The following is a 22432-nucleotide window of genomic DNA, read 5'->3' as shown; positions in this document are numbered from 1 at the left end:
GGCTTCAGCATACATGCACATAGTACACACACTCATACACATGAATAAAAATGAAATTATAAACATATTGTGTATGGATCAGTGAAGTGGCTCAATGGATGAAGGTGCTTGCTTGAGTTTCATTCCCAGGGCTTAGATGACCTGCAAGTTGTAGTATGTGCTCCACACCCCCACAATAAAAAATGTAATGCAAAATAATAGCAGTAGCAAACCATTGTCCTTGTGAACAGCTGGAGGGCACAAAATTCCACCAGAGGCTGTTGTTTATTCCATGGTATAAAAACACCTGCAGTGGGAGAGGGAAGCCAAAAGCCCAGCCATGGTGAGAGCCCTCAACTTGGCTGGAACTCAGTCAAGCTGCAGTGGTTTCTGCTGGGTGGCTGAAAGAGCAATGATGTTATTTACCTGCTGCCTGCATTTGTTCTTTTCCTTGGAAGCCTCACCCTAGAGGAGATTGCTCTGCCCACATCTTTCCAGTGAGAAATCCAACTGGCTGCCTCACCGGGGCTTCCCGATAATTTTTGATGGATGACTGTAAGCATCCAATCTGATGGTGATATCTGTATGCTTGCTGGTATTTGTGTTTCTTGGAAGCATTACTCAAAAAGACACTGGGGACTCTTCAGTGGGAATTCCAGCTGCCTTGATGGGGCATCATCTATATGGTGCTTCTGCTTATCTGTTACTTTGCTATTTTTTGAGACACGTGCACACACACACACACACACACACACACACACACACACACCACTCATCCAAAACTGAAAGACAGGATAAGGCCCATAGACCCATAGGTTTTAAATGTCTTTTTGCCTCCAATACTGAGTTTCCATTTCTTGGTAGGGTTTTGTTGGGAGCCGACTCCTAGCTGAAAGCAGCTATTATCTTTGCAGTCATCTTGGGCCATATATTTGCAGGTTTATACTTTTCCACCCTGACAAGAGACTTGTTTTTCTAACATGGTATTTTTGCAAGCAGCCCATAACAGCTGAGAACACTCTGATAAACATTGTTTTTCTCAGACATATCCTGGACTTGCTGTTTAGTGCCCCCACCTGCAAGGCACTCGTGGTTAAGTGTCTCCAGCTGCACTGTCCTACTTGTACTTATATACCCATAATTGCTTTTCAATAAACGAGACTTGATCAGACAACTGTCTTGTCTCCATTCTTTGTGTCTCTGGCCCCTCCATCCCCACTCTCTCCCTTGCAGACCTTGTTGACTAGCCCATGGGCCGGGTCACCTGGCGTCCAACATGGGACATCGAGAACGAGAGACCCCATGAGAAACCTTACTGGAAGAAGGGTCGACTGAAAATTCAAAAGTGAAACAAATGTGATCACCGTGGAAACCTGCTGAAAATGGGGCAAGAAATAAGTCAGCATGAACTATATGTGGAACAGATGAGAAACGCTTTAAAGATGAGAGGAGTAAAGGTGAAAATTCAGCATTTGTCATCATTTTTTGATTTTATTAAAGACTTATGTCTCTGGTTTCCTCAAGAAGGAGCCATTGATGAAAAAAGACAGCATAGAGTTGGAGATGCACGTAAAGATTTTACAGGACATTTGGGCCCGAAAAGGTCCCAGTTACTGCCTTTTCATATTGGAACTCGATAAATGAAATTATCTTAACAAAGTGTCCATCAATAGCTGTGGTTGTTGAAGAGGGTGAAAAAATTTTTAAAAGACAGTGAAAAGGAAGAAAAATGAAAGAAAAAGAAAAAAGAAAAGGTTAATTCCTCTAAGGAAGAAATAGATTTAATTTCTCTAGATAGTGATGGTGACCTCTCAAAGGTCATCCAGTAGGTCTCAAAATTTGGATCAGACTTTACAGCAGAGAATCCAAGGGGGAAGGAAACAAAACCAAATAACAGCGCTCAGCCCAAAGAGAGAAATGACTCAACTATTCAAAAGAAAAAGATTAAACGCATATATACAAAATTAAAATCCAAAATACAACCAAAGGATGATGACGACTTGTCGAAGTAAGACTGGATCGACTTAGAGGAAGAGGCAGCCAACTATCATGACCCTGAATGACCCTCTTCCCAGAGGTCCCCTCCCTGTGTGCCTCCACCCTCAAATGCTCCTGCTATGGGGATGTGGTTGTAGATCTCAGAAAGAAGCTACAGGACAAAGTTTCTCTCCTTAACAACAAAGAGAGTTAGCGGAAGAGCATCAGCACTTAATTAATCAGCTACAAAAATTAAAGACATCTCTCAAGGGCAAGGCCACCCGCAAAAATCCCCCAGGTCCTCATGTTCCTCAACACAGAGTCCAAAGACCACCCCTGCCCTCTGGCTTTAGTTCAGCAACAGATCTCCCAGAGGAGGGAGAGGCTGAGGCTTTCCCTGTATCAGAATCAACAGGCGCTCAAGGGGTTGCTTGGAGACATCACATAGGGTTTAATTTTCAAATCATTAAAGAATTTAAAAATACAGTGTCCCAATAAGGTGCCACTTCTCTTTTTATTCTTGCAATCTTGGAATCTTCTGCAGAGGAGTGGCTGACTCCTGGGGATTGGGATACTCTAGTGAGAGCAGTTCTTAGCGGTGGTGACCATCTTACTTGGAAATCAGAGTATCATGAGAATTGTAAAGAGATGGCTAGGAGAAACGTTCAGGCAGGCAATGGTTGGTCCTTTGATGCCTTAGTGGGAAAAGAACAATTTGCTTCAAGTGATGACCAGATGCAATATGACCCAGGCTTATTCACTCAAATTCAAAATGCAGCCACAGCCATGAAGGCTTGTCGTAAACTCCCAGTAAAGGGAGACCCTGGTGCATCTTTGATAGCAGTCATTCAAGGGCCTGATGAACAATTTTCTGATCTTGTTCATCGATTGATGACAACAGCAGGGAGGATTTTTGTTAATGCAGAGGCAGGTGTAGATTATGTGAAACAGCTTGCATATGAAAATGCCAATCCTGCCTGCCAAGTGGCCATTAGACCCTACAGGTAGAAGACAGACCTTACTGAGTACATCAGACACTGTTCTGACATAGGGCCCTTCTACCAACAGGGCTTAGCTATGGCAGCTGCCATGCAAGGACAATCAGTAAGAGATTTCTTGGTAAATAGAGACAAAAAGGCCTGCTTTAAGTGTGGCAAGTCTGGGCACTTTGCAAAAGATTGCAAGGCAGGAAACGAGTCAACCCAGAGACAGCCTGGAAAACAGCCTGGGCTATGCCCACGTTGCAAACACAGAAAGCATTGGGCTAATGAGTGTAAACCTAAGACAGATAAACAAGGGAACACCCTTTCCCATAATCAGGGAAACAGGAACAGGGCTGACCCCAGTCCCCAAACCAACACAAGCCAAAACAGGCTTATAGGGTGGTCAGCTTCATGCCAGGAAACAACAACAACCCTTCCCAGAACTTAGTCGAGCAACACCAGGAAGCACAGGACTGGACCTCAGTTCTGCCACCACACAGTATTAACCCCAGAAATGGGACCTCAGGTCCTAACCACCAGAGTGTTTGAACCGCTCTCTCCAAATGTGTTTGGCCTGATAGTAGGAAGAAGCAGTACTACCATGCAAGGACTACACATTTTTTTGGAGTTATAGACAATGATTATCAAGATGAGATTAAGGTAATGGGCAAGGCAATACAGAATATAGTCACCATTCCTACAGGAAGGAGGATAGCTCAACTATTGTTACTTCCATTGTTCCCTACTAATCACAAATATAAGAGTCCTAAGAGAGGGGATCAAGGCTTTGGTTCCTCTGATGCATACTGGGTACAGCCTATAGTTAAACAAAAACCTATGATGACACTATGGCTTGATGGAAAGGCATTCCAAGGATTGGGTGATATAGGGGATGATGTGACTATCATAAAACAAAGTGACTGGCCTGCCACTTGGCCTCTGACCCCAATCTTGACCAATCTAAGAGGTACTGGCCAAAGTCAAAACCCACAACAAAGCTCTAAGGTGCTGAGGTGGAAAGATAAAGAAGGAAATACAGGAAACATGCAATCCTATGTCATCCCGGACCTTCCCATTAATTTCTGGGTCCAAGATCTGTTATCCCAGTTGGGATTGATTATGTGAAGCCCCAATGAGGTAATCACAGCTCAAATGATAAACTCTGGATTTTCCCCAGGGAATGGATTAGGAAAAAATGAAGATGGAATTACTCATCCTGTTGAGATCCATGGTAACACTGGAAGAAGAGGCTTGGGGTATTTTTGATGGGGGATGTTGATTCAGCTGCACCCCCCAGGGCAATGTGCCGATTCCATCACCTGGAAGGGGGACTCACCAGTCTGGGTGGATCAGTGGTCCCTCACCACTGGAAAATTACAATCTGCCCAGTTGCTAGTGCAGAAGCAACTACAGGCAGGACATTTAGAGGAGAGTAACTCTCCCCGGAATATCCCAATATTTGTCATCAAGAAAAAAATCAGGAAAGTGGAGATTGTAAGACTTGAGGGCTATTAACGTGACCATGATTCTGATGGTAGCCTTGCAACCTGGGCTGCCCACACTGGTGGCCATACCTTTAGGCTATTATAAAATAGTTATAAAATTAAAAGGTTGTTTCTTTACTATCCCCTTGCATCCTGAAGACAGAAAGCGCTTTGCTTTTAGTGTTCCTGCTATAAACTTTAGAGAACCTATGAAGAGGTATCAATGGACGTTCTTGTCTCAGGGTATGGCTAACAGTCCTACTTTGTTCCAAAAGTTTGTGGCCTCCACCATAGATGGTGTTAGAACCATATGGAAGCAAATCTACATGATTGTTTGTTTGTTTGTTTTTGTTTGTTTGTTTTTTCAAGACATGGTTTCTCTGTGTAGTCCTGGCTGTCCTGGTACTCACTCTGTAGACCAGGCTGGCCTTGAACTCAGAAATCCGCTTGCCTCTGCCTTCCAAGTGCTGGGATTAAAGGCGTGCGCCACCACTGCCCAGCTACATGGATAATATCTTAATAGCAGGAAAAGATGGAAAACAGGTGCTCCAGTGCTTGGATGATCTTAAAACAGCTTTACAGACTTCAGGGTTACAAATAGCACTAGAAAAGGTACAGTTATAAGATCCCTATACTTATTTAGGATTTCACATTAATGGTCCACGTATTATTAATAGTAAGGCCACCTTTAGGACTGATTCCCTTAAGACACTTAATGATTTTCAAAAACTATTGGGAAACATTAATTGGCTATGCCCATATTTAAATCTTACTACAGGAGAGTTGAAGCCTTTGTTTGATAATCTCAAAGGAGATGCTAACCCTAAGTCTGATAGGGCTCTAACAGAGGAGGGTAGAAAAGCCTTACAGAAGGTTGAGAGTGCTATTTCATCTCAATTTGTAACTCATATTAATTATTCTAAGCCTTTATATTTTCTTATTTTTAACACCAAATTAACGCCTACTGCAGTTTTTTTGGAAAACTGCACCCATATTATGGGTCCATCTTCCTTCATGCTCTAAGAAGTTCCTTTATCCATACTATGTTGCTGTAGCTGATATTATTATGTTAGGCAGAGATAATAGTCAAAAATATTTTGGAAAAGACCCTGATGTCATAGTACAACCCTATACAAGGCATCAGGTTGATTGGCTTATGCAGAGCTCTGAAGTTTGGCCTATTGCATGTGCCTCATTTGCTGGCCAGCTAGATAATGATTATCCTCAAGACAAATTGGTTCAGTTTTGCCATGGATTTGTTTTTCCATCTTGCACCATGCATGCACCTATAGAAAAAGCATTGCTAGTTTTCACTGATGGTTCCTCATCAGGAACAGCTGCTTATGCCTTTAAAGATCAAGTAATCTCCTTTGCTATATCATCTGTGTCAGCTCAACTGGTTGAATTACATGCTGTTACTGCCATGTTCCAAACATTTCCAAACAAAGCCATTAATATTTATTCAGATAGCTCATATTTAGCTCAGTCTATCTCTCTGCTAGAAACTGCTGTGCTAATAAAGCATTCCTTGAAGCAGCCAACTTGTTTTAACAGTCTCAACAACTAATTTTGAGAAGTATAAATTCTTTATAGGACACCTGAGAACCCACACCAAACTACTAGGTCCTCTCTTTGAGGGACACCAAGGCAGATCTAGCCACTCATGTAGCTGCAGTGACTTCATCAGATCCGCTGTCTAACTTGGATCAGGCCATAAAGACTCATGAGTTACATTACCTTAACTCCCAAACTTTAAAGATCATGTTTAAAATTACCAGAGAACAAGCTAGGCAAATTGTCAAACAATGTCTGTCAGGGGCAGCCCTGCTTATACACTGAAGGCCTAAAATCAGCCATAGGCCTGACATACATATCTGCTAACACAAAGTCTTGGGTCTCTGTGGAAAAACACTGAAACAGATGGCTATAAGTTATTGCAAACAAGCAGCTTTGGTGGAAATTTTCCAGCCTGAATAAGAACAAGTAGTCATAGGTCTTATAGATAGTCATAGACCTTGAATAGCCTTGGTGGATAGTGCCAACTTAGATAAGGACAAGTGAATCATAGGTAGAGTCATAGTGATCTGTCCCCTGAACCTTCACCCAGCTGACACTCTCTTCTAGAAGATATCTGTACTCCCCCTGAAGACCTACTCTCCCGCATCATCCCCTTCCCCACATCCTGCCTTTTTGTGTATATAACCCCTGTGTGAAAAAGTAAAAATTATGATTTGATCAGATTATAGACAGATCGTCATTCTTTGCATCGGCCTGTTCCCTTCCCCCCCCCCCCCACTCTCTTTCAGTTGACCTCTCAGACCCCTATTTAATGCCCTGCTGGACAGGGCAAACGTTGATCATGTGTTACACTTTTACCAGTTCCTCATTTGGATGTAAATCCAAAGGGACTAATACCAAACAGTCTCTGGCAAATGGATGTTACTCATCATAGTGAATTTGGAAATAAAAAATATATACATGTATGTGTAGATACATACAGTGGTTTCATTTATGTGACATTACAAACTGGAGAAGCAAGCAAACATATGATCACTCATATGCTCACTACAATCACTGTATTGGGCGTGCCTAAACAGATAAAGACTGACAGTGGCCCAGGTCATACAAGCTCCAGTTTCTACCAGTTCTGTGAAAATTTGGGAATACTACATAAAACAGGTATTCCATATAATCCACAGGGCCAAGGTATGGTAGAAAGGGCACATCAAACCATTAAATATCAATTTGAAAAAATTTAAAAGGGGGAATTGTACCATACCAAGGAATCCCCCAGAAATATCCTTTATCATGCACTCTTTATTTTAAATTTTTAAACTTTTGATTCTGAAGGAAAATCTGCTGCAGATAGATTCTGGCATCCTGATTAAAAAAAAAAAAAAAAAAAAAAAAAAAAGTTGCAACAGTCCTCTGGAAAGTCCCATTAACCGGAACCTGGAATGGGCCAGACCCAGTGCTTATCTGGGGAAGAGGTTCTGTCTGCTTATATTCCCAAACAGCAGATGCTGCACACTGGCTACCAGAGAGACTGATTAAACAAATAGACAATAATAACAAATCCAGGGAGGAGAAGCCCCCTGAGAACACTCTTTTTTTCTTTGCAGGAAACAAGAAGATTCTCTGCATCTTGATGCTGCTACTGCCCTTCACAATTGCTTTCAAACAGGAACAGATCAACCAGCATATGCCATATACCCTGATGTGAAGAGTCCTCAGTGCTGAAGGAGACATCATCTCCAGCACCTCCAAGGTGGCTCCATTGGACTCTTGATTTCCCAACTTATGATTTACTGGGGTACATTGTTTAGACTCAGGAGAGAACTCATTACTACAGTTACTGTGGCTGTCTTTTGGGGGTTGGGATTGACTGGGGCAGGGATGGGGATTTTCTTGCTTGTTTTGCAAGATCAAAGCTATGATCAGCTCTGTACTTCTATAGATTTAGATCTAGAAAGAATGGAATCTGCTATATCAAATTTTCAAATGTAGTGCTACAGAATAGAAGAGGCTTAGACCTTTTACTCCTCCTCTTTAATGTGTGTCTCCCTTAAAGAAGAGTGCTGCTTTTATACCAACCATTCAGGCATTGTTAAAGATTCTATAAAAAAAGGTCAGAGAGGGCCTAGAGAACAGCAAACACCAGCGTGACCAGGAACAGGGATGGTTCAAGGCTTGGTTTAGTACCTTATCATGGCTCTCCAGTTTACTCCCATAAATCTTGGAACCCCTTTTGGGTCTACTTATTCTCTTGTCTCTTGGGCCCATACTGTTCAACAAACTGATGGCTTTTGTACGACAACAAATAGACACTATTCCAATGAAACCCATACAGGTCCATTATCACAGGCTGGAAGTAGGGGACTCTGAAACCTCTGTCATCGAAACCAATGAGGATTAGCCCCTAACTTACATGCTAAACCAGATAGTCAATGATGGGCAAGAGACCTCAAGACCCCTACGTCTAATTGGGAGGCCTTAACAACCTAAGACAGGAGCTCAACCAACTGGCTGTTGAGTATCCAGAGATGGGAAAGGAAAGGGAGGCTAGGGTCTGTTGCAACTTAAAACAGACAAACGTTTTCCATAAGTTTTCCCAGCCTTCTCTTTTGAAAAATTAAAAAGGGGACCTGTTGGGAGCCAACTCCTAGCTGAAAGCAGCTATTATCTTTGCAGTCATCTTGGGCCATATATTTGCAAGTTTGTACTTTTCCACCCTGACAAGAGACTTGTTTTTCTAGCATGATATTTTTGCAAGCAGCCCATAACAGCTGAGAACACTCTAATAAACATCTTGTTTTTCTCAGACATATCCTGGACTTGCTGTTTAGTGCCCCCACCTGCAAGGCACTCGTGGTTAAGTGTCTCCAGCTGCACCACCCTGCTTGTACTTATATACCCATAATTACTTTTCAATAAACGAGACTTGATCAGACAACTGTCTTGTCTCCATTCTTCGTGTCTCTGGCCCCTCCATCCCCACTCTCTCCCTTGCAGACCCCATTGACTGACCAAATGCCGGGTCAGGATTTTGCCCCATTGGTAAATTTCCATTCCTCTGAAGCATATGCCACTCCCCTCTCATGTACAGCAGATCTCTCTATACTTGTTACGCCACAAAGAGGAGAGAGTGCTGGGATGCCCACACTTACCTCAGCCAGTTGACAATCCAGTTATTTCCATGCCAGTGGAGCAAAACAGACCTGCTATAGAAGGGGCACACAAACACCATTAGACCAATAGAGGACAGGTGGAGTGGAAATCACCAGTTGGACACCCTAAAACCAAATAAAAACACAGCCTCCCTTAATAGTCGGACAGCTTCCTCCCTCAGATATTTGCATTGCTTGCCAATAAACTTCACCTTTACTTTGTGGTAACTGTTTTTCTGTCTTTTAATTCTTCAAATGATGGTTGAAAGGAATCCACCTGCTAGCCAGTGTGACAGCTATTATAAATCATTCTCATATTCATATATATGTTCAATTTGTGCAGAATTATGTACCTAGGAAATAATGATTTGTGCCTGCTATCTATTTGTGCACCAATAAAAAGTTTACTTAACAAAAACTATAGCTGTTATGAAGCATGGTAATGCATGTCCCCGGTACAAGGAACACAGACCCAGGTTCTAACCCTGCTTTACCAGCTGCTCAAGTGACGTCAGGGCTTGACATCAGCTTCCTTCTCTGTAAAACAAAACATAATACATAGTAAGAATTCTAGCTGGGCTTGCTTAAAGCATATCAAAGTCCCTGAGCCCCATCACTAGCCCCAAGAGGGAAACAACAACAATAAAAATGCAACAGGAGGCTGGAGAGATGGCACACAGTCTGTAACTCCAGTGTCACAGATTCCTATGTCCTCTTCTAGCTTCTGCATATACTGAATCCATGTGCACAAACTCGCACTCCGTTATACATGTACACGTAATTAAATGTAAAATCCTTTCAACATTTTATTTCTATTATTTTTAATTATCTGTAGGTGTGTCTGCAAGCGGGGATTGTGTGCTTGAGTGCAGGTGCCTGCAGAAATCAGGCCTCGCCTGATGCTAGCGAACTGCCCCACCTGGGACCTGGGCACCGAATTCAGGTCTTCTAGAAGAGCAGCAAGTGCTCCTCAGCACTGAGCCATCTCTCCAGCTCCTAAAAATAAAGTGAAGATGAAGGAGAAGAAAAAGATTTGACAGGACATGGCAAAGATCTGCACCCACGGCTGCCTCGGTTTCTCCATCTTCGGTGCGATCTGATTGGCTCCTCACCGTTCTGTGACCTCAGCTTCTCTCTGCAGGTGGCGACGAGAAAAAGTCGTGACATTCTTCTGTGGAACTAGACTCAAGGCTTCTTTAGCGCCTCTCATTTCTTATACTTTGCTAAATCTGAAATTTTCTTCTAACAAATCTCTGGAGTTTTTAAACAGTCAGGGCAGGACAGGACTTGAATAATCTTCATATTCTCAATTCAGGACTGGCCTTGAAAAGACAAGAAAATAAAAAGTGGATAATATTTAAAAAAAAAAAAAAAAAAAAAAAAATCCTATGGAGATTTTCTTCAAGAGCAACGCAGCCCCGCCACCTACTGGAAAAACCTCCACAACGCGCAAGGGGCCGCGAAGCAAGATGGCGCCAGAACGCGAGTTACTGCGCACGCGCAATATTCTCGTGGGCCCGCTCGCCAGCCAGGAGTGCAATACGAGGAACGCAGCTTGGGGGCGGAGTCCAGGGCTAAGAGTTTCCCGCCCTTCCTGCTATCCCGCCTGTCTGGTCAACCCTCGGTAATGCCTTAAACTACATTTCCCAAGATGCTCTATGTGAAGGACTTCCGTTGGCGTCAGCGGAAGCCGTGACTGGCCGGGCTGCACTGAGGCCGGCTTGGTCACTATGGAGGAGATAGGCATTTTGGTGGAGAAAATTCAGGTGCGGTGGGGGATCTGGGTTTCTTAGCAGGAGCTAGACACGAATGGGGTGCTGAGTGAGTCTCAGGATCCCAGCTCGGGACTGGGTGGTTTCAGAGGCCTCGGTGTAGAGCTTTGAGTGGTCCCGAGGCCTGGCTGGGTAGTCGTGTTGTCAGGAGGGCGGCAGAGCTCAAAAAAGCAAAGCGGGAGGGAAGTGGTGCTAAACCTACGGACTCTTTTAAGACTGAGCGATTTCGAGGCCTGGAGAGCTGTGCTTAATAGCTTTTCGGTTTTGGGATTGGACCGGGTGGAGAATGATGGATGTATGGGGCCCTGTGGCCTGGTATGTCCGTGGCCTAGGGGCTAGTGGAATGACTGTGGGGAGGCGTTAAGTATTGGTTGTGGTTTGGCAGAGTGAGCTTTGGCCTAACTTTGGGAGTCTCTGAATGTATTCTCTTTAAAATCCATGTGACTTTTAGAACCTCTTGAGGGGACTGGAACTTTATCGTAGTTAGGGGCATTATGGTCGCAGATGGGAGATGTTGACAATGAAAAGTTTTGTTTAAGGGACCTGGTATTAGAAACCCACACAGGGCATTGAGCAGTTCCTGTGTCTATTGAGAGATAATGAATTAAGTCAGGTACTACAGACAGAGTGACTAAGTGGTGAACTAGGAAGAAGGCTGTCACTGATTTCGTGAGATGATTCTCTACTTACAACACCAAGTTTTCTTTATTGTCTATAGGATGAGATCCCAGCACTGTCCGTGTCTCGGCCACAGACCGGCCTGTCCTTTCTGGGGCCTGAACCTGAGGACCTGGAGGACCTGTACAGCCGCTACAAGGTGTGTTCAATCCTAACCTGGATCCTGCCTACCTAGTGTCCCCCATCACAGTGTCCCCACCTCCCACTCGGGTGCAGCAACGCCTCCAACCAACCCTTTGGTCTCTCTGTGCTTGCAGAAGCTGCAGCAAGAGCTGGAGTTCCTGGAGGTACAAGAGGAGTATATCAAAGACGAGCAGAAGAATCTGAAGAAGGAATTCCTCCATGCCCAGGAGGAAGTAAAGCGAATCCAGAGCATTCCGTTGGTCATTGGCCAGTTTTTGGAAGCTGTGGATCAAAACACAGCCATTGTGGGCTCGACCACAGGTGAGTGGTGGGGTAGGTTGGGAGCAAGGCAGGGTGATATAGTGGTCAGAGTGTTGACCGATCCAAAAGTAGATACGTACTTTATTTTCTGAATGTCTCTTAATTCACGTGTGCACATGTAAAGTTTCACTGCCCAGGTGTGATGGTATACACCTTTAACCTCAGCCCTGAGGAGGCAGGGACAAGAGGATCTTTGTGAGTTTGGTCTACATAGTGTGTTTCCAGGAATATACAGAGAGACCCTGTCTCCAAAAAAGGGAAAGAAGTTTGTTATGGACATTTACCCTGCGGGTGGAGTACCTTTGATGTTTGTGGCTCTAGTCTGTTTGATTTAAACAATCACGGTCACTCTCCTCCCCTGAGTTACAACCACTGCTGGATTTGGAGCTGCTGTGTGAAAGTGTTGGCTACGTGTAATGACATTGGGCTCTGTTGAGGATTCAGCATACAGCAGATGCTAATAACGTAAACCCATGCCCTGCTCTTACACTGGCTGTTGACTCTGCTGTCTTACCCATGAGCCCCATGTGTATAAAGGTTCTAGACAAAGTCGTGTGGCCATGCGGGATTGGACAGGTGGGCTTCGAGGAAGTGAAGGGAGAGTGACGTCCAAGACGAAGCCTGTGTCTTTGAAAGTGAGACGTAAGACAGTGTGCTCCCTGAGAGAGCGGTGTGATCGGAGGAGTGGGTTTGGAGGCAGGCAGTGAGGGACGTCGAGGTTGTTGTGGAAGATGTCTGGGAGGCTGCTGCACACTCGAGTCTTGCTGTAGAGAGTACATTGGAGAAGAGAGATGGAGGCTGGTAAGCAGGGACTTACATGGAGACTGGAGCAGGAAATAGGCCCAAATGAGGGCAGAGTCTGGCTGTGGGCTAGGTGAGAGCAGAGGGAGGTGGGGTAGAAAGAGTGACTGAGGGGTCCTGAAAGAATGAGAAAGGGGCCAGAATGAGGCTTAGTCCCCTGGCTGGCAACTCAGGGACAGTGGGTATCCTTGAGGCAGATCTAGGAGGAACAGCACAGTTTAGCGGAGAATACCAGGACTGTGTTGGGACACATTGAAAGATACCCAAGGCTACCCAAGAGACCAGATATGAGATGCACAGAGCTGGACCTCAAGAGAGAATCAGGGCTGAAGACCAGCAGGGAAGTCATTGGTATGAGTGGGGGGGTGGGGGGGTGGATTAGGGGAGACTGGAGGCTAGGAGGGGATGATCTAGGGCCAAATGTGGGAAACGTGGGAAGTGCCAGCTGTGATGTAGAGGGAAACGGGGAAGGATCAATGTCAAGCCTCTAGCCCTTTCCTGTCTGCTTCCCAAAGGCTCTAACTATTATGTGCGCATCCTAAGTACCATTGATCGGGAGCTGCTCAAACCCAACGCCTCAGTGGCCCTGCATAAGCACAGCAATGCACTGGTGGATGTGCTGCCTCCTGAGGCCGACAGCAGCATCATGATGCTCACCTCAGGTGAGGGGGACACCCAGGGCCGTGTGAGTCCCAAGGGGACCCTGTGGGCCAAGCCGCAAGCCCTAGCTCCGCTCTCCCACCAGACCAGAAGCCAGACGTGATGTATGCCGATATTGGAGGCATGGACATCCAGAAGCAGGAGGTGCGGGAGGCTGTGGAGCTTCCACTGACACACTTCGAGCTCTACAAGCAGGTGAGGAGAAAGGCGGCAGGGCAGGTAGAGGTCTCTCTGGGCCTAGCGTTGGTGATGGGATCCCTTGGCTCATCCTTTTCCTATCTGTTTTAGATTGGCATCGACCCTCCCCGAGGCGTCCTCATGTACGGCCCTCCTGGCTGTGGGAAGACGATGTTAGCAAAGGCTGTGGCACATCACACCACAGGTGAGCCTCTCACGGCTGCCCCAGTGCTCTTCCCACCTTGCCTCCTGCTTCCTTGGGTTCCATCGGAAGTGGCATAGCAGTAGTGTCCGTAAATACAGGCTCTGGGGCCATAGCCCAGACGGCGGGCCTTTACTGGATGTGCAGTCCCTGGCAGGTGATTTCACCTCATTGTGCCTCGGTTTTCTCAAAATTAGAAACTAATGAGCCAGGTGTGGTGTCACATACCTATAATCCCAGCGCCAAGGAGGTAGAAGCAGGAGAGTTGCTGTGAATTCAAGGTCAGTCTGGTCTGTATGGCAGTTCCTGGCTAGCCAATGCTAAATAGTGAGATCCTGTCTCAATAAGGTAAAATAAAATTTTTAAGCCCACTTGGATATTCTGGCAAATATACTGGGGCATTAAGATAAACATTTAAGGTTATCCTGGGTTACATAGTTACGTAGTGAGACCCTTCTCCAGACAACCAAAAGCCAAGCCAATATACAAACGTCCCATCCTATTTCTCTAGGGTGCTGACGAGGAGTTAGTGAGACATGCAGGGTATTCAGACTCAGTGCTTTTCAACTGGATGCTGGGCAGAAGCAAAAGGGGCAGGTGGTTCGAGATCAGGCCCACAGGGTACTCTAGGGAATAGGGGTGGACAGTGAGCTTGTCCTGGGTGTGCTTTTAATCCTGCATGGGCTTCTCAGGAAGAGGTTTCCAGAGGAAGCAGAGGTCGAGGAGTTGTCAGGCACAGAGATTGGGAGAGGGAATTTAGGTCAGGAAATAAATACATACAAAGGCCCAGCGGTGGAGAGGAACTCATGTACAGACTCATACAGATGCCACTAAAGCAGACTCATACTTTCTGTTTTTTCCTAGTGAGTGGCTGGTTGAGTATGAGCTATGTTTGGCAGCATGCAGGTGGTGAGGCAGAAAAGATTGGAAGGCCTGATTATAAATAGACTAAAATAGTTTTAGTCTAAAAAAAACCTGACAGCCAACCAGAAAACTTGTTGTGGGGACCCCTAATATTAACCTCATGCCGTGTGCTTAGGGATGGACAGTGAAGGGGTGGCATCATTGAGATTCACTAATGAGTTAGTGCAGCTGGCAAGAGGCAGTCATTCAAGAGCAGGTCTCAGTTCCTGGTTTGGGCCACCCTAGGGTTCTTATTGACTTTCTCGGGATAGAGGGATGAACCTGGGCATGGGGAACAGTGACTTCACTATAGGACACACTGAGATTTCACTACCGGGGAACATTCAGCCAGAAACGTAAAACACGGATGCACTGAGTTTTGATTCGGGCTGTGAGTGGAGGTTTGGGAATCATCAATGTATGTCCTCTTCAGTTCATCTTTATGGATGTAAGCCAGGATTTTAAAAAGTGAAATAAAAATGGTAATAGCAGTGGTAAGTAAATGTCACCGTGCTAGCTAGACATCTGTCGCGTTCTGCTCTCCTCAGGGTTGCATATGCCTTTCAGAAATTGGCATTGGACCACATTGGATATTTGCTGAGTGTCCACCCTGTGCCGTGTGCCATGTGCTCTAGTTCCTGAGACTCTGCAATAAGCAAGTGTCCATTTCTGGGGCCTGCATCCTCGAGGACAAGTAGGGGTGGGAGATACCAGGAAAGGATAGATGTAGATGGTTTTAAGTTGGGGAAGATTTTGCTGTTATAACTGTCTTCTGGAAGGAGCTAGTTGGCTGGAAAGGTTGGTGATCCAAGCACAAAGAAAGGTGGTAGGTGGGAAGAGCGCCTGGAGAGGTAGGAGATGGCGTTTAGGTGGAGGGACAGGAGGGTACAGAAGGGTGAGGGAAGGCCAGAAGGACGGGAGCTGAGCAGTTACCTGAGGGCTCAGAGGTCTCTGTGGTGGCAACTTAGGTTATGGTGACATCAGAAAGGCAGATGGAAGGGGGCAATGGTCTGTGGATGGTTTAAAAGCCTCCCGTGGAAATGCAAGATTGTTGTGAGACAGACTGCAGGGTGGTTCAAGACCCAGGGTAGGCTGATGAGAATTTGGCACTATCTGTTCTGTTCTCTGGCGTTTCTCCATGATGGTAGAGCGTTCGTGTGGTGTTGTTACTGCATCCCATTTATGCCATTGAATAGGAGTAGCTTTGGGCACTGAACCAGGTATTGCTTATTGTTGCAGCCCTGTAGAAAAAGAAATGCCTTGCATAAGAAAGCAGGCTTACAACTTGTTCAAGGTCACCGGCTGACCAGCTGTAGTGCTAGGATTTGATGCCAAGACCTCTGACCCCTAAACTGCTGGCCCTTGATGCTCCGCTGATTCTTTGAGCTCAGTGAGACACAGGGATGTGTAAGCCATACGCATGGTACAGAGGGTACATTTCTCATGCTTTGGTAAGAGGATGGCTGACTATTGAAGACATCTGGGATTCAGGAAATCTGCCACCTTAAAACTTTTTTTTATTCAAGTATTTCTTGAGGATAATTTTAGGGAAACTGATTTTAGAAAGTTCTTATGTACCCCTCACCCAGACTCCTCCATGTTACTTTATGTCCCCTAGAGTCACAGAGCAGTTAGAACAGGCAAGAGGTTGGCATTGCTAAGGTGCTCTGAGCTGGAAAATAGACAGTTTTGAAATCCACCAGCCGTCCATTAGCATCCTCTCTCTGACTGAGTTTCACTGCAGACAGGTGCGAGTGGCCAAGAAAGACAGAAAGTGAGGGGTGTCTCTGTTCTGAGTGAATCTGGGAAAGGCTTTTTCACTGAAAGATGGAGCAGGGGTAGCGCAATGGGAAAGTCCCTGAGTTGTCTCCTTGGAGAAAGAAATCCCTGGTCGAGACCAGACTTCGTCTACTTGTCTTGATAGTGACTGAGAGTGAGTGACGTGACTAAGCAGGGGAGTGTTCCAGGGTGGGTGGGAGGAATGGCAGAGGCTGAGCAGTCTAAAAGAGACAGGAGGCTGGGGAGGGTGATGGGGGACAGGGATGAGGCAAGTGAAGGCCACTCCCGAGATGAGGAAGGAAAGTGGTGAGGTGTATCTGGGGCTGAGTCAGCAGCCTTGAGCTTAGGATGTGTGTGAGCCCCAAGGTGATGCAGGGAAGTGTGTGGGTACATATTCATACCTTCAGCCAAACCGGAAGTGTGGGCCCGAGGGAGTGTTGGGCCACAGCCTGCAGCCTTGCTCAGCTCCTACTTGGCCTGTGTGTGGGAGTTATGTCTCCTTGCTCTGGTGGCAGGAAGGAGAGTCCCAGGAGTCTGTTCCACATAGCATGCAGCTGTCCACCCATTAGGAAACGAGTGTAGACGGAGGGCCCAGAGTAAACCTGGTTCAGCCTTGCTGCCAGCTGTCAGCTCTGTGAGATGATGGCCTCAGGGCCTTGGATTCTTCCAGGCTGGGAAAGAGTGGGACAGAGCTAGGCCCTGCAGAGCCTGCAATAGAAGTACAGATTCAAGGCCAACCTGGCTGTGTACTTAATCCCAGGCAAGGCTGAGCTGTGTATCAAGATCCTTTCTCAAAACAAACAAACAAAGAAGTGTGGTTCAGAGAGCAAACATGAACTTGGCGCTGTTGGCCAGACATCTTAGTCTACAGACATTTCTGTTTTGTTAACTGATTCTACATGCGTTTTAGAAATTTGGGCTTTTAGTTTTTGATTTGTACTAATCTTGGTTCTTTTAAGAACCACCCACACACATGTACATAGAGGGATTGTGATTGATGTTATCTTTCACTGTGAAGCATAAGCAGTGGCTGGGTGTGGGGACCCAACCCTGTGCAGCTTCTAAGGGTAGTTATCTAAGAAAAGAATATCTTCAGGAATTCCCAGAGTCAGGTAAAGCACAAGGGACCCCAGAGGAGGACCACCCCCATTCTAATATCCTTGTCATTCTGCCCTCAGCTGCGTTTATCCGTGTGGTGGGCTCAGAGTTTGTTCAGAAATACCTGGGTGAGGGCCCCCGGATGGTCCGGGATGTGTTCCGCCTGGCCAAGGAGAATGCACCTGCCATCATCTTCATAGACGAGATTGATGCCATTGCCACCAAGAGATTTGATGCCCAGACAGGAGGTGAGGAGTGCCCGAATGGCTTGGATTTTGTGCAGGCTTGTCAAAGGATGTGTTCTGAACTGACCATGTTTCTTACTCTTAGCTGACAGAGAGGTTCAAAGGATCCTGCTGGAGCTACTGAATCAAATGGATGGATTTGACCAGAACGTCAATGTGAAGGTTTGGTGTTCAGGATTGGCATGGGGCGGTGTGGCATAAGGACTGGGGAAGGATGGCTCAGGAGGGCCAGATGTCATGACAGAAAAAGGGTGTAGGGATGGCAGATGCCTAAGCTGGGCCCTCCTGCTGTCAGGTAATCATGGCTACAAACAGAGCAGACACCTTGGATCCAGCTCTACTGCGGCCAGGACGCCTAGACCGCAAAATTGAATTCCCACTCCCTGACCGTCGCCAGAAAAGGTTGATTTTCTCCACCATCACCAGCAAGATGAACCTCTCTGAAGAGGTCGACCTGGAAGACTGTATCCTTTGGAAGTGAAGGTTGGGTGGTCTTTGTCACTACCACTATTTGGGGGTTCAGGGAAAGGTGCAGGGAAGAGCAGTGATGACCAAAGCAGCATCCATTCCAAGAATCGACCCCATCATGTGAGGAAAGGTTTCTTTAACTCAGCGGCTACAGATGTGGCTCGTCCAGATAAGATTTCAGGAGCCGATATCAACTCCATCTGTCAGGAGGTGAGCGGTAGTCTCTTTGACTTGCTTTGGTGTGTTTGAAGGTGTTTCCCCTTTTCTAGTCTTTTCCCTTGTTGCCTCTCTGGGTTCTTGGGCCCTGTATTTCTCTTCCTTCACCGGGTTTAGGGTCAGGGAGGGCAGTCAGTGACGAACAGTTTTTATTCCCATCCCTCCTAGAGTGGAATGTTGGCTGTCCGAGAGAACCGCTACATTGTTCTGGCCAAGGACTTCGAGAAAGCATACAAGACCGTGATCAAGAAAGATGAGCAGGAACATGAGTTTTACAAGTGACCCCCTTCCCCACACTTCCCCAGGCACCTGTCCCAAAGGCTAGTTTTCTCTTTACCCAGGATTGCTTTAGTCAATAAATGGACGTGATTGGATCTATTTCATTTCTTCTTAGGTGTTTAACTCCTTTAGGGAATATGGACCTTGAGTAGGATTCTCTGGGTCCCTCCTTGTCTCCTGATAAATAAGGAGACAAGGTTCTTGGCCTGGATTGCAGCCTGGGAGAAGAGCGAAGAATGTGAACCAAATGACTTCCAAGATTTAAAAAAATGGGATAGAAAGTGGACCTCAACCAAAGCCTTGGCCACAGACTGAAGCTCCTCTGACATTTCTACAAGGTCACTGGGTTTTCAGTAGTTTCTGCCTTCCTTCTATGCACAAGGACCAGGGACAGTGTTGGCCCCTAGTCTCTTCTTGTACAAAGCAGTGTCAGAGAGAGCACAGGTGTATTTGGTTGCAAGGAAACAGTTAAACCCCAGTGCACATATCTGTCTGCTCATTAAGGGGCAAGTTCCCAAGATGCACTCTTCCATGCCTGGGCACACTGAGTCTGTTGGGCATGTTACCCTGTGTATGAAGACTAAACTTCTGGCTAAATGCTCTTCCTGAGGCAAGTGAGACTATTTGTGAGTCACTTGTAACCTAGCAAAATGTCTTTCACCTTAAGACTTTATGCTCAGTTTGCCTTGCTGTTTCCAGGGTTCTGTGTCTGTTAAGCTTTGCCCACCTGCCCTGGATGTGGTGCATCCTTGGTTCACTGTCTGAAGAGGATGTCTGTTCTGCAATCCTCTGTCACCTTCTCAGCTATTAGCCACAGTTTAATGTGGCTTTCAAGTACCTTGTCTGTCTGCTTGCCTTTGCAGGGTTCTGAAGACTAAGGCCAAATCCCAGTTCCCCTTAATACTCTTTAGATCTGTCTCCCTCTCTAAAGCTACCCAGCTTGCTCCCACTCACCCAAGTCAGGAAGGAGCCCCTTTGCCATCCTCTGTAGGCCTGCCCATGTTCTGCTTGGAGAAGACCACCATAGTTTAGACAGAAGTTCTCACCTTCTGATGCCTCGGTCCTTTAATACAGTTCCTCTTGTTTTGATACCCCAACCATAAAGTTAGTTTTATTGCTATTTCATAATGCTAATTTTGCTAGCTGTGAATCAGAATTAAATATCTATTTCCCACTGCTCTGAGGTGACCCCTGTGAGAGGATCATTCATCCCCCAAAGGAGTTGTGACAGTAGAGAACCACTGCTTTTGACTTACTTTCTCATGCCCTCCAGACAAGAATATAAAGCTGTCTGGGAGTGTAGATTGATTATAATGGCAACCACTGTCCCCTACACATGGTGAATATTTCAAAACTTAGCATGTATTTCAAAAAACAGTGCTATCCTCCAATGAAGAATGAAAGAGAAGGGGCTGGACAGATAGCCGGGTGGTTAAGAGCACTTGCTGTTCTTCCAGAAGACCTAGGTTTGATTCCCAGCACCACAGGATATCTCACAACTGTAGCTCTGGTTCCAGGGCATCTGATGTCCTTAGCCTCTGCAGTCACCAGCCATGCATGTAGTCTGCAGACATACACGTTGGCAACACACATTAAAATTAAACTTAAAAAGTGAATGTTAGGAAAAATCGTTGGAGAATATCAAGTCCTTGAGGGGAAGGAGGTGATCTTTCCATAGTTGGCAGGACAACAGAAAAGACACCCCCACCCCAGACCACATGTAAATGAGTCAAAGAGTAAGGTAAACTACAGGACAATGAGGTAGAACTGAGAACGTAGTTGTGGAGATCGGTGGCTGCCTGAGCACTTGCTTAGCAGAGCTGAGAAAATGAACCTGAGCTGAAAGGCAATGATGTCGGGCCTAACACGGGGTCTAATCTCCATTCTGCCTTCACCCTTCAGTCATGTGGAGGGCGTGATCCAGGCCCTAGAGAGATTTACATCCTAATAAGGTACCTGAAGGCCAGAGAGTGGAGCTGATTAAACATTCCTCCCCCCTCTTCCCCTCCCTATTTAACTCAGGTCCACCCTGGGTTTTGTGGGGTATGCATCCAGATCCATCCACCATCCGCTGTGTCAATAAACTGGTTTTGGAAACCCAAGGACTTCCTCCTGTGTTGGGGCCGCGCCGCTGTGAGGAACTGTGGGGAGGCCTTTAGTTAATGAGCAGCCGGGCCCAACTTCCAGCTGGAGGAACCCAGAGCATTCCCAGCCGACTACCCACAACACAGCATGGCGGGAGGAACCCTGGGTTCCCCAGTCATATTTTTTCCTACACAATGAGAAACATGTTCCCTCGCTAGAGGAGTCAGAAAGCAGGTACCAGGCTCTCAAGGTAAGGGCACCGGGGTATTACCACAACCTTGCCCATTTCCCATGGCTGTGTAGCTTGAAGCATCATTAAGTAAAATGGGCACAACCCAAGTCCCAGCAATTCTGAAGAGAGCCATGAAGTCATCTGCCAGCATAACCAGCATGGAGCTCTTGGTACGGGAGAGGACACTCACAGCTTTCCAACACCCAGGGCTTCTGCAGCAACCTCCCTGTGCCTGGCTGCCCTCAACAGGATTGCAAACACCACGGCTGATTTTGCTGTTGAGAGCTGCTTACTCAGTATGGTTCCCTGGTGCACTAGAGGAACTGAGTCAGACTCTGTCTCTGTTGTCAAAGACAACCAACCTAGTAATCTATTTCTTAAGGTCTTACTTTATTATCCTAATAGCTGTACACTCTTCCTGGTGTCAAACTATGCTGCTTCAGCCTTTGGGTCAGTTAACCACAGTTTTCTGAGCTAATGGTACAGAAGACTTTTTCTTGATGGAGTTTAGCAATGGACCTGAAAAACAATTCAGATAGAATGCTCTCTAGTGTTTGAACTCAATCTTCCCTGGCTACTTACCTTGAATCAGGGACATCTCTGAGATGATGAACCTGTTTTTAGTTTTTTCTTCTTTCAGTTCACTTGATGCTTCACAGAGAATTATACCCTTTCATATAAGTAAAAGGACCCAAACTACTAGTCAACAGTAACCTTGGCATACACTTCTATGTGTTCAGCGTATCCTACAGATTCACCAGAGAAGACCACTGGGACTCAGGTTTAAACCAACAGAAAGCCAACTGTGGACTACATTTTATTTTTGAAATCCCAATGCAGTCTCAAGCCTTTCTCAAGGTGACCTTTTAAACACAAAAGCCATGTCCTGGGTTGACACACTTCAGTTACTAAGAGCAGTTAGCCAGAAGCAGAGCTGCAGAAGCCAAAAAGCAAGGTTAGCGCATTTCGAGACTTTCCCAGAACTGTGGACTTTGATAATTAGGACTCAGATTCCATTTTGACAGGTGTGCTGTCTACCTGCTACTTTTTACGGCCTGAATCGCATCATGGATTCTGTTGAACTGGGGTCTGGGAGCCTGTGGCAGTTTTCATGCATTCTTTAGTAACATTTCTACTTCCCATCAGCACACGTCAGGTGAAGTGGCAGTGTGCATGTTGCTAAGTAATTGAAGACGATTCTGTTAATCATAGAGTACCAACATGATGATGTCACTAAGTTTACATAGACCAGGGACATGCTACAATGACACACACCATGCCACAACCATCCCAAGACTACTCA

The 22432-nt window shown here is 46.0% G+C and overlaps 1 protein-coding gene and 1 long non-coding RNA gene across 3 annotated transcripts; one reads left to right on the top strand and one right to left on the bottom strand.

The window, feature by feature from the left end:
• Nucleotides 1-1500: 1500 nt before the first annotated feature.
• Nucleotides 1501-10458, bottom strand: LOC143441628 (uncharacterized). 2 transcript variants are annotated; one of them, XR_013109196.1, is made up of 4 exons: nt 10155-10458; nt 9585-9627; nt 9091-9144; nt 1501-2651 (listed from the first exon to the last, which is right to left on the bottom strand). It is a non-coding gene; the product is annotated as an uncharacterized LOC143441628 (long non-coding RNA). The 2 variants fall into 2 exon arrangements; XR_013109198.1 differs by having other exon boundaries at nt 10203-10458.
• Nucleotides 10459-10697: 239 nt separating this feature from the next.
• Nucleotides 10698-18907, top strand: Psmc4 (proteasome 26S subunit, ATPase 4). The gene is made up of 11 exons (XM_034515532.2): nt 10698-10856; nt 11581-11679; nt 11798-11984; nt 13301-13447; nt 13531-13640; nt 13734-13827; nt 17685-17852; nt 17935-18011; nt 18145-18313; nt 18472-18527; nt 18702-18907. Exons 1-11 carry the CDS (start codon nt 10821-10823, stop codon nt 18813-18815), a joined length of 1257 nt encoding a protein of 418 aa, XP_034371423.1. The 5' UTR covers nt 10698-10820; the 3' UTR covers nt 18816-18907.
• The last annotated feature ends 3525 nt before the right edge of the window (nt 18908-22432 follow it).

The sequence above is a fragment of the Arvicanthis niloticus genome, chromosome 1 (genome assembly GCF_011762505.2).
Source record: "Arvicanthis niloticus isolate mArvNil1 chromosome 1, mArvNil1.pat.X, whole genome shotgun sequence".
NCBI classification, from domain to species: Eukaryota; Metazoa; Chordata; class Mammalia; order Rodentia; family Muridae; genus Arvicanthis; species Arvicanthis niloticus.
Note: the sequence above shows the minus strand (reverse complement) of the source record. Positions and strands in the feature narration are given on the sequence as shown.